The sequence below is a fragment of the Scyliorhinus torazame genome, chromosome 30 (assembly GCF_047496885.1).
Source record: "Scyliorhinus torazame isolate Kashiwa2021f chromosome 30, sScyTor2.1, whole genome shotgun sequence".
NCBI classification, from domain to species: Eukaryota; Metazoa; Chordata; class Chondrichthyes; order Carcharhiniformes; family Scyliorhinidae; genus Scyliorhinus; species Scyliorhinus torazame.
This window is the reverse complement of record NC_092736.1, coordinates 32,564,063-32,577,740: the sequence shown is the minus strand read 5'-3', so window position 1 is coordinate 32,577,740 and position 13,678 is coordinate 32,564,063. Positions and strand designations below refer to the sequence as shown.

Sequence of the window (13,678 nt, the reverse complement as noted above, 5' to 3'; positions counted from 1 at the left end):
CCCTCGCGCGCGCGCGCTCTCCAGCTTCCTCGCGCGCGCGCGCGCTCTCCAGCTCCCTCGCGCGCGCGCGCTCTCCAGCTCCCTCGCGCGCGCGCGCTCTCCAGCTCCCTCGCGCGCGCGCGCGCTCTCCAGCTCCCTCGCGCGCGCGCGCTCTCCAGCTCCCTCGCGCGCGCGCGCTCTCCAGCTCCCTCGCGCGCGCGCGCTCTCCAGCTCCCTCGCGCGCACGCGCTCTCCAGCTCCCTCGCGCGCGCGCGCGCTCTCTCCAGCTCCCTCGCGCGCGCGCGCTGTCCAGCTCCCTCGCACGCGCGCGCGCTCTCCAGCTCCCTCGCGCGCGCGCGCGCTCTCCAGCTCCCTCGCGCGCGCTCTCCAGCTCCCTCGCGCGCGCTCTCCAGCTCCCTCGCGCGCGCTCTCCAGCTCCCTCGCGCGCGCGCGCTCTCCAGCTCCCTCGCGCGCGCGCGCGCGCTCTCCAGCTCCCTCGCGCGCGCGCGCGCGCGCTCTCCAGCTCCCTCGCGCGCGCGCGCGCGCTCTCCAGCTCCCTCGCGCGCGCGCGCTCTCCAGCTCCCTCGCTCGCGCGCGCTCTCCAGCTCCCTCGCTCGCGCGCGCTCTCCAGCTCCCTCGCGCGCGCGCGCTCTCCAGCTCCCTCGCGCGCGCGCGCTCTCCAGCTCCCTCGCGCGCGCGCGCTCTCCAGCTCCCTCGCGCGCGCGCGCTCTCCAGCTCCCTCGCGCGCGCGCGCTCTCCAGCTCCCTCGCGCGCGCGCGCTCTCCAGCTCCCTCGCGCGCGCGCGCTCTCCAGCTCCCTCGCGCGCGCGCGCTCTCCAGCTCCCTCGCGCGCGCGCGCGCGCTCTCCAGCTCCCTCGCGCGCGCGCGCGCGCTCTCCAGCTCCCTCGCGCGCGCGCGCGCGCGCTCTCCAGCTCCCTCGCGCGCGCGCGCGCGCTCTCCAGCTCCCTCGCGCGCGCGCGCGCGCGCTCTCCAGCTCCCTCGCGCGCAGCGCGCGCGCTCTCCAGCTCCCTCGCGCGCGCGCGCGCTCTCCAGCTCCCTCGCGCGCGCGCGCTCTCCAGCTCCCTCGCGCGCGCGCGCTCTCCAGCTCCCTCGCGCGCGCGCGCTCTCCAGCTCCCTCGCGCGCGCTCTCCAGCTCCCTCGCGCGCGCGCGCTCTCCAGCTCCCTCGCGCGCGCGCGCTCTCCAGCTCCCTCGCTCGCGCGCGCTCTCCAGCTCCCTCGCGCGCGCGCGCTCTCCAGCTCCCTCGCGCGCGCGCGCTCTCCAGCTCCCTCGCGCGCGCGCGCTCTCCAGCTCCCTCGCGCGCGCGCGCTCTCCAGCTCCCTCGCGCGCGCGCGCTCTCCAGCTCCCTCGCGCGCGCGCGCTCTCCAGCTCCCTCGCGCGCGCGCGCTCTCCAGCTCCCTCGCGCGCGCGCGCGCTCTCCAGCTCCCTCGCGCGCGCGCGCTCTCCAGCTCCCTCGCGCGCGCGCGCTCTCCAGCTCCCTCGCGCGCGCGCGCTCTCCAGCTCCCTCGCGCGCGCGCGCTCTCCAGCTCCCTCGCGCGCGCGCGCTCTCCAGCTCCCTCTCGCGCGCGCGCTCTCCAGCTCCCTCGCGCGCGCGCGCTCTCCAGCTCCCTCGCGCGCGCGCTCTCTCCAGCTCCCTCGCGCGCGCGCGCTCTCCAGCTCGCGCGCGGTCTCCAGCTCTCTCGCGCGCGGTCTCCAGCTCTCTCGCACGCGCGCTCTCCAGCTCCCTCGCGCGCGCACTCCAGCTCCCTCGCGCGCGCACTCCAGCTCCCTCGCGCGCGCTCTCCAGCTCCCTCGCGCGCGCTCTCCAGCTCCCTCGCGCGCGCTCTCCAGCTCCCTCGCGCGCGCTCTCCAGCTCCCTCGCGCGCGCTCTCCAGCTCCCTCGCGCGCGCTCTCCAGCTCCCTCGCGCGCGCGCTCTCCAGCTCCCTCGCGCGCGCGCGCTCTCCAGCTCCCTCGCGCGCGCGCGCTCTCCAGCTCCCTCGCGCGCGCGCTCTCTCCAGCTCCCTCGCGCGCGCGCGGTCTCCAGCTCCCTCGCGCGCGCGCGGTCTCCAGCTCTCTCGCGCGCGGTCTCCAGCTCTCTCGCACGCGGTCTCCAGCTCTCTCGCACGCGCGCTCTCCAGCTCCCTCGCGCGCGCTCTCCAGCTCCCTCGCGCGCGCTCTCCAGCTCCCTCGCGCGCGCTCTCCAGCTCCCTCGCGCGCGCTCTCCGGCTCCCTCGCGCGCGCTCTCCAGCTCCCTCGCGCGCGCTCTCCAGCTCCCTCGCGCGCGCTCTCCAGCTCTCTCGCGCGCGCTTTCTCCAGTCTGTCACGCTGCGCTCTCCAGCTCTCTCGCGCGCGCTCTCCAGGTGAAATCAGCAGGGACACTTGACGCCGTGCCTCACCTCATACATTCTGCAGGAGGAACATTGCACTGCCTTCCCTGCCATCCCCTCTAGATAAAAATTGAAAAAGAAAGAATGAGCTTACCTGTTATTCACTCTACCCCTTAGGTTAAAGGAGGTGGAAGGGTGGGGGACACTACAAGTGTAGTGTCTAGGGTTTAGAAACTGCCCACTTAAATACAGGTAAAAATAAAACACTTAACCAGCAACCACTGCGCCCCACACCAGAACAGCAATCAGCTGTTTATGGGCCTGCGCAAACAATTTAAATCTTTACTACTTACCCAGCAGTCACTCTGTCCTCACTCCGACTGGGTTCTGCTGGAAACTCCCAACAGTAAGTCTTTAAAAAAATTTACTCCGCTTCTCAGCAAGCACTCACTCAGCAACCACTGCGCCCCGCACGATATCACCTCACGACATACATATCAAGGACACGCAGTATTTGCTCCTTGAACAAGTTCCACATCTCAATTGTGCCTATCCCTGACAGTTCGTGTTTCCATCTTATGCTCCACAATTCTTACCTCATCGCATCGTAATTACCCTTCCCCCAGTTATAAACCTTGCGCTGCCGTATGTTCCTATCCCTCTCCATTGCTAAAGTGAAAGTCACCGAATTGTGGTCACTATCTCCAAAGTGCTCTCCCACAACCAAATCTAACACTTGGCCCGGTTCATTACCCAGTACCAAATTCAATGTGGTTCCGCCTCTTGTCGGTCTGTCCACATATTATGTGAGGAAACCCTCCTGCACACACTGGATAAAAACAGCCCCTTCCAAACTATTCGAATTATAGGGGTTCCAATCAATATTTGGAAAGTTAAAGTCACCCAGGACAACTACCCTGTGACTACCGCACCTATCCAAAATCTGCATTGCAATCTTTTCCTCCACATCTCTGTTACTGTTTGAGGGCCTATAGAAAACTCCTAACAAAGTGACCGCTCCTTTCCGATTTCTAACTTCATCCCACACTACCTCAGTAGACAGATCCTCCTCAAACTGCCTTTCTGCAGCCATTATACTGTCCTTGATTAACACTGCTACTCCTCCACCTCTTTTACCACCTTCCCTAATCTTACTGAAACATCTAAACCCCGGAACCGCCAACAACCAATCCTGCCCCTGTTCTATCCACGTCTCCGTAATGGCCACAACATCGTAGTCCCAGGTACCAATCCATGCTTCAAGCTCACCAACCTTATTCTTGATGCTCCTCGCACTGAAGTAGACACACTTCAAACCACCTTCATGCCTGCAGGTCCACTCTTGTGACCTTGGTACCTTCCTCAGTGCTGCACTACCCTCAACTTCCTGACCTCCAGCAACGCTATCTCCTGGATTACAAATCAGGTTCTCATTCCCCTGCGAAATTAGTTTAAACCCTCCTGAAGAGCTGTAGCAAATTTCCCTCCCAGGATATTGGTGTCCCTCTGGTTCAGGTGTAACCCATCCTGTTTGCACAGGTCCCACCTTTCCAGAATGTGCTCCAATTATCTGAGTAACTGAAACCCTCCCTTCTACACCATTCCTGTAGCCACGTGTTTAACTGCACTCTCTCCCTGTTCCTCACCTCGCTAGCACGTGGCACTGGCAGCAAACCAGAGATGACAACACGGCCTGTCCTGGCTCTCAGCTTCCACCCTAGCTCCCTGAATTCCTGTTTTACACAAGTGGATAGCACTGTGGCTTCACAGCGCCAGGGTCCCAGGTTCGATTCCCCGCTGGGTCACTGTCTGTGTGGATTCTGCACATTCTCCCCGTGTCTGCGTGGGTTTCCTCCGGGTGCTCCGGTTTCCTCCCACAGTACAAAGACGTGCAGGTTAGATGGATTGGCCATGATAAATTGCCCTTAGTTTCCCAAAAGATTAGGAGGAGTTATTGGGTTACATAGAACATAGAAAATACAGCACAGAACAGGCCCTTCGGCCCACGATGTTGTGCCGAACCTTTGTCCTAGATTAATCATAGATTATCATTGAATTTACAGTGCAGAAGGAGGCCATTCGGCCTCCTGAGTCTGCACCGGCTCTTGGAAAGAGCACCCCACCCAAACTCAACACCTCCACCCAACACCAAGGGCAATTTTGGACACTAAGGGCAATTTATCATGGCCAATCCACCTACCCTGCACATCTTTGGACTGTGGGAGGAACCCGGAGGAAACCCACGCACACACGGGGAGGATGTGCAGACTCCGCACAGACAGTGACCCAAGCCGGAATCGAACCTGGGACCCTGGAGCTGTGAAGCAATTGTGCTATCCACAATGCTACCGTGCTGCCCTTAAGAACAAATAAATCTACACTATATCATTTTACCGTAATCCATGTACCTATCCAATAGCTGCTTGAAGGTCCCTAATGTTTCCGACTCAACTACTTCCACAGGCAGTGCATTCCATGCCCCCACTACTCTCTGGGTAAAGAACCTACCTCTGATATCCCTCCTATATCTTCCACCTTTCACCTTAAATTTATGTCCCCTTGTAATGGTTTGTTCCACCCGGGGAAAAAGTCTCTGACTGTCTACTCTATCTATTCCCCTGATCATCTTATAAACCTCTATCAAGTCGCCCCTCATCCTTCTCCGTTCTATTGAGAAAAGGCCTAGCACCCTCAACCTTTCCTCGTAAGACCTACTCTCCATTCCAGGTAACATCCTGGTAAATCTTCTTTGCACCTTTTCCAAAGCTTCCACATCCTTCCTAAAATGAGGTGACCAGAACTGTACACAGTACTCCAAATGTGGCCTTACCAAAGTTTTGTACAGCTGCATCATCACCTCACGGCTCTTAAATTCAATCCCCCTGTTAATGAACGCGAGCACACCATAAGCCTTCTTCACAGCTCTATCCACTTGAGTGGCAACTTTCAAAGATGTATGAACGTAGACCCCAAGATCTCTCTGCTCCTCCACATTGCCAAGAACTCTACCGTTAACCCTGTATTCCACATTCATATTTGCCCTTCCAAAATGGACAACCTCACACTTTTCAGGGTTAAACTCCATCTGCCACTTCTCAGCCCAGCTCTGCATCCTATCTATGTCTCTTTGCAGCCGACACTCTCTGCTCCTCCACATTGCCAAGAACTCTACCGTTAACCCTGTATTCCACATTCATATTTGCCCTTCCAAAATGGACAACCTCACACTTTTCAGGGTTAAACTCCATCTGCCACTTCTCAGCCCAGCTCTGCATCCTATCTATGTCTCTTTGCAGCCGACAACAGCCCTCCTTACTATCCACAACTCCACCAATCTTCGTATCGTCTGCAAATCTACTGACCCACCCTTCAACTCCCTCATCCAAGTCATTAATGAAAATCACAAACAGCAGAGGACCCAGAACTGATCCCTGCGGTACGCCACTGGTAACTGGGATCCAGGCTGAATATTTGCCATCCACCACCACTCTCTGACTTCTATCGGTTAGCCAGTTTGTTATCCAACTGGCCAAATTTCCCACTATCCCATGCCTCCTTACTTTCTGCAGAAGCCTACCATGGGGAACCTTATCAAATGCCTTACTAAAATCCATGTACACTACATCCACTGCTTTACCTTCATCCACATGCTTGGTCACCTCCTCAAAGAATTCAATAAGATTTGTAAGGCAAGACCTACCCCTCACAAATCCGTGCTGACTATCCCTAATCAAGCAGTGTCTTTCCAGATGCTCAGAAATCCTATCCTTCAGTACCCTTTCCATTACCTTGCCTACCACCGAAGTAAGTCTAACTGGCCTGTAATTCCCAGGGTTATCCCTAGTCCCTTTTTTGAACAGGGGCACGACATTCGCCACTCTCCAATCCCTGGTACCACCCCTGTTGACAGTGAGGACGAAAAGATCATTGCCAACGGCTCTGCAATTTCATCTCTTGCTTCCCATAGAATCCTTGGATATATCCCGTCAGGCCCGGGGGACTTGTCTATCCTCAAGTTTTTCAAAATGCCCAACACATCTTCCTTCCTAACAAGTATTTCCTCGAGCTTACCAGTCTGTTTCACACTGTCCTCTCCAACAATATGGCCCCTCTCATTTGTAAATACAGAAGAAAAGTACTCGTTCAAGACCTCTCCTATCTCTTCAGACTCAATACACAATCTCCCACTACTGTCCTTGATCGGACCTACCCTCGCTCTAGTCATTCTCATATTTCTCACATATGTGTAAAAGGCCTTGGGGTTTTCCTTGATCCTACCCGCCAAAGATTGTTCATGCCCTCTCTTAGCTCTCCTAATCCCTTTCTTCAGTTCCCTCCTGGCTATCTTGTATCCCTCCAATGCCCTGTCTGAACCTTGTTTCCTCAGCCTTACATAAGTCTCCTTTTTCCTGTTAACAAGACAGGGTTACGGGGATAGGGTGGAAGTGAGGGCTTAAGTGGGTCGGTGCAGACTCGATGGGCCGAATGGCCTCCTTCTGCACTGTATGTTCTACCCCCGTCCCTTTTCCGACCTATGTCGTTGGTACCTATGTGTACCACGACTTGTGGCTGCTCCCCCTCCCCCTTCAGGATCCTGAAAACACGATCAGAGACGTCACGGACCTTGGCACCCGGGAGGCAACACACCAACCGTGAGCCTCTATCGTTGCCACGGAACTGCCTATCTCTACCTCTGACTGTAGAGTCTCCAATAATTAATTCTCTCCTGCTCGCCCCCCTTCCCTTCTGAGCCACAGGGACAGACTCCGTGCCAGAGACCTGGTCACTGCAGCTTACGTCTGGTGGGTCCCCCCCAACAGTATCCAAAACGGTATACCTGTTATTGAGGGGAACAACCCCAGGGGATCCCTGCACTGACTGCTTCTTCCCCCTCCTTTTAAACATCACCCAGCCACCTTCATTCTTAGGAGTAACTACATCCCTGTAGCTTCTATCTATAACCGACTGTGCCTCCCGAATGATCCTCAGTTCATCCAGCTCCAAATTAGCGTCGCCTTACTCCCTTTGAACTCAACATGCTGTTCCCTCTTGCATGGTAAAGTCGCCATAGTCCCAGATTACCATAGGCTGCTTTCCCCTTTAGAGTGGGAGAGTTGACTGGTGGTGATTTAACCTGAGGGTCACCACACCTCAGGCGAGGGGCAAGGTTGAGAAGATGGGGCCTACGTAAAAACCTCAGCCGGTACGGAATTGAACCCTTGGTGTCGACTATTAGAGTCGCAGGGTTGGGATTATCACTCAAGAATTGGGAGCAGGAGTAGGCCATTCCCGTAATTCAAGACTCCCCCGCAGAGGAATCGCCCTCTCCGCATTTGCCCTGTTAAGTCTCCTCGCGATCATGTATGTTTCTATAAGATCACATCTCATTCTTCTAAATCCCAATGTTCATAGGCTCAAACTGCTCAACCTTTTCCTCGTGAGGTAGCCCCTTCATTCCAGGAGTCAGTCGCGGGAACCTTTTCTGAGCTGCTTATAATGAAAGTATATACTTTCTTGAGTACTGAGACCAAAACTGTACACAGTGCTCCAGAAGTGGTCTCACCAACTCCCTGTACAACTACATCAAAACCTCCCGACTTTTATATTCAATTCCCCTCGAAATAATCACCAATATTCCATTTGCCTTCATTATCACTTGACGTTCCCGCATACAAACCTTTTGTGATTCGTGTACCAGGGCACCCAGATCCCTCTGGACCTGGGAATTTTGCAGTCTCTCCATTTAAACCATTAAAATGCTTGTCGTCTCTTCCTGCCAAAGTGGACAAGTTCACGTTTCCAACATTGTACTTCCATCTGCCGAACCTTTGCCCACTCATTTATTTGCAGACTCTGTGTACTCCTCACAGCTTACTTTCCCACCTAACTTTGTGTCATCAGCAAAGTTACCTGTTGTACGCTTTGTTCCCTCGGCCAGGTTGTGGATCATAGGCAGTTGAGGTCCCACCAGCACTGATCCCCGTGGTACTCCACTCGTTACAGCTTGTCAATCGGAAAAAGATCCACCTCCCCCTGCTCTCTGCTTTTGTGAGCCAACCAATCCTCTGCCCGCGATAACACATTAACACATCCCCCCCCCCACCCCTCCGAGCACCCTCAGCAGGGCCGGAGGTTGGTGTTAAGAGAAGGAAGGGTTCTTGACAGGTGCACCAGCTGGTGGGAGAGATGTGAAATGAATGAAAAATGAAAATGAAATGAAAATCGCTTATTGTCACAAGTAGGCTTCAAATGAAGTTACTGTGAAAAGCCCCTAGTCGCCACATTCCGGTGACTGTTCGGGGAGGCTGGTACGGGAATTGAACCGTGCTGCTGGCCTGCTTGGTCTGCTTTCAAAGCCAGAGTGGAATTCAGTCTGAAACAACGGGTGGTAGTTGGATCGGGTGGAGTTGGAGGAAGTGTAACCCCTGGTCATCTTCCCTCGTCAGATCTCTCTGAATGACCATTATTTTCTGTTTTAATTCCAGATTTTGGGTTTGAACAAGTTTTTCGCACAGCCTTGTGTGATTGTTGCAGTCTTGTGTTGAAAATCACAATGTACTGGTTTTGTGAGTCAGAATGGAAATCCAGAAGGGGGCCAAAATAATTTTAACTCTAACTAGTTGGCTTCACTACTCATTACTTTTAAAGCCTTTGGGATTAATTAATTCCTTTGTTGTTCTGGAGTCTGCAAACTGCCTAATCAATCTCCGTGGCAGTGGGAGCGTTGTACTATTAATGGGCCTGAGTCATGCCACTCCTCGTTCAATTCGCATTGAAACGTAAGCCTTGGCGAGCATAGAAATGGTCCATTCAATCTAATCCATCCAGCCAACTCCAGGAACATGCATGTTCCCATCTCCCAGTCTCTTCCACCAATTTGGACACCAGATTACCATCCTGTTATAATCCCAGGGATTTGTACATACAGAATCCATTGTGGGCGACGGTTGTTCCATGAAAGCAGACTTTCTAATTATCTATCGTGTATTTAAAACTAGATTTTACAGTCACCGAACCCCATTAATAACCGGAAGCAGTGCAACTGTGGACAGGATTTGCATTTCATTTCAGCACAGTTTTTGGGCAAGCTTTTGTGTTAACATTGATCATTCTAAATTGCCTGCCCACACCCTGTAATATTCCTGTTTCAAGCTACTCGTTAATCTCCCTTTCAAAGATTATATGGGCTTTACTTTGACTGTGAGTTGCGGCTGAGGGTTGTGCATTCTAAGCTGCTACATGCTGGGTCTGCCCCGATGATGCAGGAATTTCCCACAGTGTTTGGATCAACTGAAAACCAAGATTTTAAAGTTCTCGGCCCGCCTGTTCAAATTCTTCCATGGCCTCGCCCCTCCCCTATTGACAGCTCCTTAGACCTCCAGAATTTCAGAGTTCCTCCAAGTGACCTCATGCACATTCCTGCTGACCAGCTTCCAGCTGCCTTGGCTAGGGAATTCCCTCCCTAAACTTCTCCAACCTCCACTCTAGGGTGCTTTTGACTGAGCTTTCAATCACCTCTCCTGAGCGGCAAAGTAGCGCAGCACTGCTGCCTCAGCGCCAGGGACCCAGATTCAATTTAGTCAGATAACGCTCCTCTGAAACAAATTGGAATGTTTTGCTGTGTTCATAGAATCCCTACAGTGCGGAAGGAGACCATTCAGCCCATCGGGGCTGCACCGACCCTATGAAAGAGCACCCTACCCTGTCCACCCCACCCTATCCCTGGGCACTAAGCGGCAATTTAGCACGGCCAATCTACCTAACCTGCACACCTTTTGACTGAGGGGAAACTGGAACACCCGGAGGAAACCCACGCACACACGGGCCACACAATCACCCGAGGCCGGAATTAAAGCTTGCGCTGTGAGGCAGCAATGCTGACCACTGTACCACCATGCTAAAATGCTAATGGCTGTTAATTGGAATAATAACCCCTGAGGCTTTCTCTATTGGAAGAAGAGTGGAATGGAATAGTGAGTAATGTGATTGTGCTGTGCCCCACCCTCCTCAGCCCCTGTGTTCCAGAGTTCAGTCATTCCCCTGCTGTAGCCCTAACCATCCATCATGTCCTAACACGACAACCCTCCACCCAGACTGCAATGCTAGGGCCTTCCAGTTTCAGTGTAAGGGAACGTTCACGTTTGAAGCTCTCCAGGAGCCTGAAGTAGTTAAATATATCCTGGAATAAATGTTGGCTGCTCTGCTCTCTCTGTGTTAGACTGGAAAAGGGAGAGAAAGTCTGCCGACGATTTATTTAAAGCAATGTAATAATCTGCTACAACTGCATTGTTATAATGAGTCACGTCAAAATTCATCTGGTTTTACGTTTCCAGAGAGGTGTGGCCAAAACAAACAGAAGGGTTCCTGTTCAAAGGAAGGCAGTCGCTATGGAGACAAAGAGTCATTCCCCACCAGCCCAGCCCAGTGGAAATGAAGGGGTGGCCCCGAAGAAAAAGAATAAAGGCAAGAGAGCAAATCGAAATAAGCGGTGGAAAGCAAAGAAGAAACTGAAGAAGGCGCAGAGCGTAAAAGCCCAGTGAGACTGAGATGCCAGGGCTGTCTATTAATCACAGGCAAAGGCAGCCCACATCCCTTCCTCTTTCTAAAGGCTGTCGAGTACAGTGGTTTGCACTGCTGGCTCACAGCACCAGGGACCCGGCTTCAATTCCGGCCTTGGGTGACTGTCTGTGTGGAGTTTGCATGTTCCCCCCGTGTCTGCGTGGGTTTCCTCCCACAGCCCAAAGATGTGCGGGTTAGGTAGATAGGCCAGTGATAAATGACCCCTTCGTGTCCAGGGATGTACAGGTTGGGTGGGGTTGTGGGGATAGAGCTGGGGAGTGGACTTGGATAGGGTGCTCTTTCAGAGGGTTGGTGCAGACTCGATGGGCCAATTGCCCTTCTGCACTGTTGGGGTTCCGTGAAGCTGGGTCAGCTTTCCACTGGAAAGAGCAACACAGGATTCAAGGGCAAATCTTCGAGGAAGAGCAGTTCCAAAGTGCAGCTTGGCACCAGATGTTACTGACCAAACGCTGGTTTGAGAGCACAGCCTTGCAGCCGATGGTATGGCCCGCATACACAATTCACCAGTTAGAAAGAATGGGCACGGGTTTGGGGGAGGATTTCAAACATAGAAATAAATGGTCAGAACCCATCTCCTCTTGAAAGGCTTGATATGTTTGTGAATGGGATTGAATAGAAATTGCCCTGAAATGGTGTCCCGTTGGAATATAACTTTCCTGTGCAGTGGGGTTTTAATGAACAGAGTTTGCAGAATGACTCATTTTCTGGTCATTCAGGGTGCAGCCTCTGGATTCGATTCAGAAACAAAAGGCCGCATTCAAGTTACTGCACAGGCTGGCGGGCGTCTTGTACACGTTACGTCAACATTGCAGAGTCTGCTCTGCCCCTGTTTTAAGACTTTCCTGCTTTTAATAAAAGCCATCAGTTGGAGAAAAAACGCATATTGTGTGTTTCTGTTCCTTGCCCGATGCTGGTTGTGCAGTTGCTGAATGTGAAGCCCAGCAGAGCGGAACCTGCCAGCAAACAGATCAACAGCCTGAGTAACACATTCCTTCATCAGGCACATTCCAGGGAATGAACTCGCGGTTTCCAATTCATTCCGGGGATTGAACTTGAGGTCCTCATTACATTGCAATGCACTGAATGTGGCAGAGCAGCATACTGGCACAGCATTCAATGCAGCAGTGATATTAGCACAAACAGTTCAGTTAAAACGACTGGCTGATCGATGCTCATGATCCCTTTCTGATTCTCCATTATTCCCAGAAGTGAATGTTTTACTCGACCCTTAGCTGGGCTTCAAATGCAGCATCTTCCATCACTGTGGCTGCTTATTACCACCCATCACCGATCCAGCCCCACCCATCACTAACCCAGCCCCACCCATCACTAACCCAGCCCCACCCATCACTAACCCAGCCCCACCCATCACTAACCCAGCCCCACCCATCAGTAACCCAGCCCCACCCATCACTAACCCAGCCCCACCCATCACTAACCCAGCCCCACCCATCACTAACCCAGCCCCACCCATCACTAACCCAGCCCCACCCAACACTAACCCAGCCCCACCCATCACTAACCCAGCCCCACCCATCACTAACCCAGCCCCACCCATCACTAACCCAGCCCCACCCATCACTAACCCAGCCCCACCCATCACTAACCCAGCCCCACCCATCACTAACCCAGCCCTACCCATCACTAACCCAGCCCTACCCATCACTAACCCAGCCCCACCCATCACTAACCCAGCCCCACCCATCACTAACCCAGCCCCACCCATCACTAACCCAGCCCCACCCATCACTAACCCAGCCCCACCCATCACTAACCCAGCCCCACCCATCACTAACCCAGCCCCACCCATCACCGATCCAGCCCCACCCATCACCGATCCAGCCCCACCCATCACTAACCCAGCCCCACCCATCACTAACCCAGCCCCACCCATCACTAACCCAGCCCCACCCATCACTGACCCAGCCCCACCCATCACCGATCCAGCCCCACCCATCACCGATCCAGCCCCACCCATCGCTGACCCAGCCCCACCCATCGCTAACCCAGCCCTACCCATCGCTAACCCAGCCCCACCCATCACCGATCCAGCCCCACCCATCACTGACCCAGCCCCACCCATCACTGACCCAGCCCCACCCATCACTAACCCAGCCCTACCCATCGCTAACCCAGCCCCACCCATCACTGATCCAGCTCCACCCATCACCGATCCAGCCCCACCCATCACCCACCCGAAACCAGCCTTCGGCCTCAGCCCAGTCCCCATCGCAGAACCCGAATCTAACACTATAACCCAGCCCCGCCCCAAACCAGCCCTGCCCCCACCCCAAACCAGCCCCGCCCCCCACCCGAAACCAACCTCACCCCAAACCAGCCTTACCCCCGCCCCAAACCAGCCCCTCCTCCCCCACCCCAAACCAGCCTCACCCCCCCCACCCCAAACCAGCCTCACCCCCCCACGCCAAACCAGCCCCGCCCATCCACCCCAAACCAGCCCCACCTCCCCGCCTCAAACCAACCTCACCCGAAATCAACCTCACCCCCCAAACCAGCCCCGCCTCCCTGCCCCAAACCAACCCCGCCTCCCCGCCCCAAACCAGCACCGCCCCAAACCAGCCCTGCCTCCCCTCCCCAAACCGACCCCATCTCCCCGTCCCAAACCAGCTCTACCTCCACCACCCCAAACCTGGCCCCGCCTCCACCGCCCCAAACCAGCCCCGCCTCCCCGCCCCAAACCAGGCCCGCCCCAAACCAGCCCCACCTCCCCCTGCCCCAAACCAGCCCCACCGACCCAAACCAGCCCCGCTTCCCCCACCGCAAACCAGCCCCG

The 13,678-nt window shown here is 55.2% G+C and overlaps 1 protein-coding gene across 3 annotated transcripts in view; it reads left to right on the top strand.

Moving 5' to 3' along the window:
- The window catches only part of ice2 (interactor of little elongator complex ELL subunit 2), a 129,518-nt gene extending 117,757 nt beyond the window's left edge, over window positions 1–11,761 (top strand). For all 3 annotated transcript variants that reach the window (XM_072493097.1, XM_072493098.1, XM_072493099.1), the window contains one exon: window positions 10,638–11,761. In XM_072493097.1, coding sequence (XP_072349198.1) covers window positions 10,638–10,844 — 207 coding nt within the window. In that variant the 3' untranslated portion in view covers window positions 10,845–11,761. The remainder of the gene's footprint in view (window positions 1–10,637) is intronic.
- The last annotated feature ends 1,917 nt before the right edge of the window (window positions 11,762–13,678 follow it).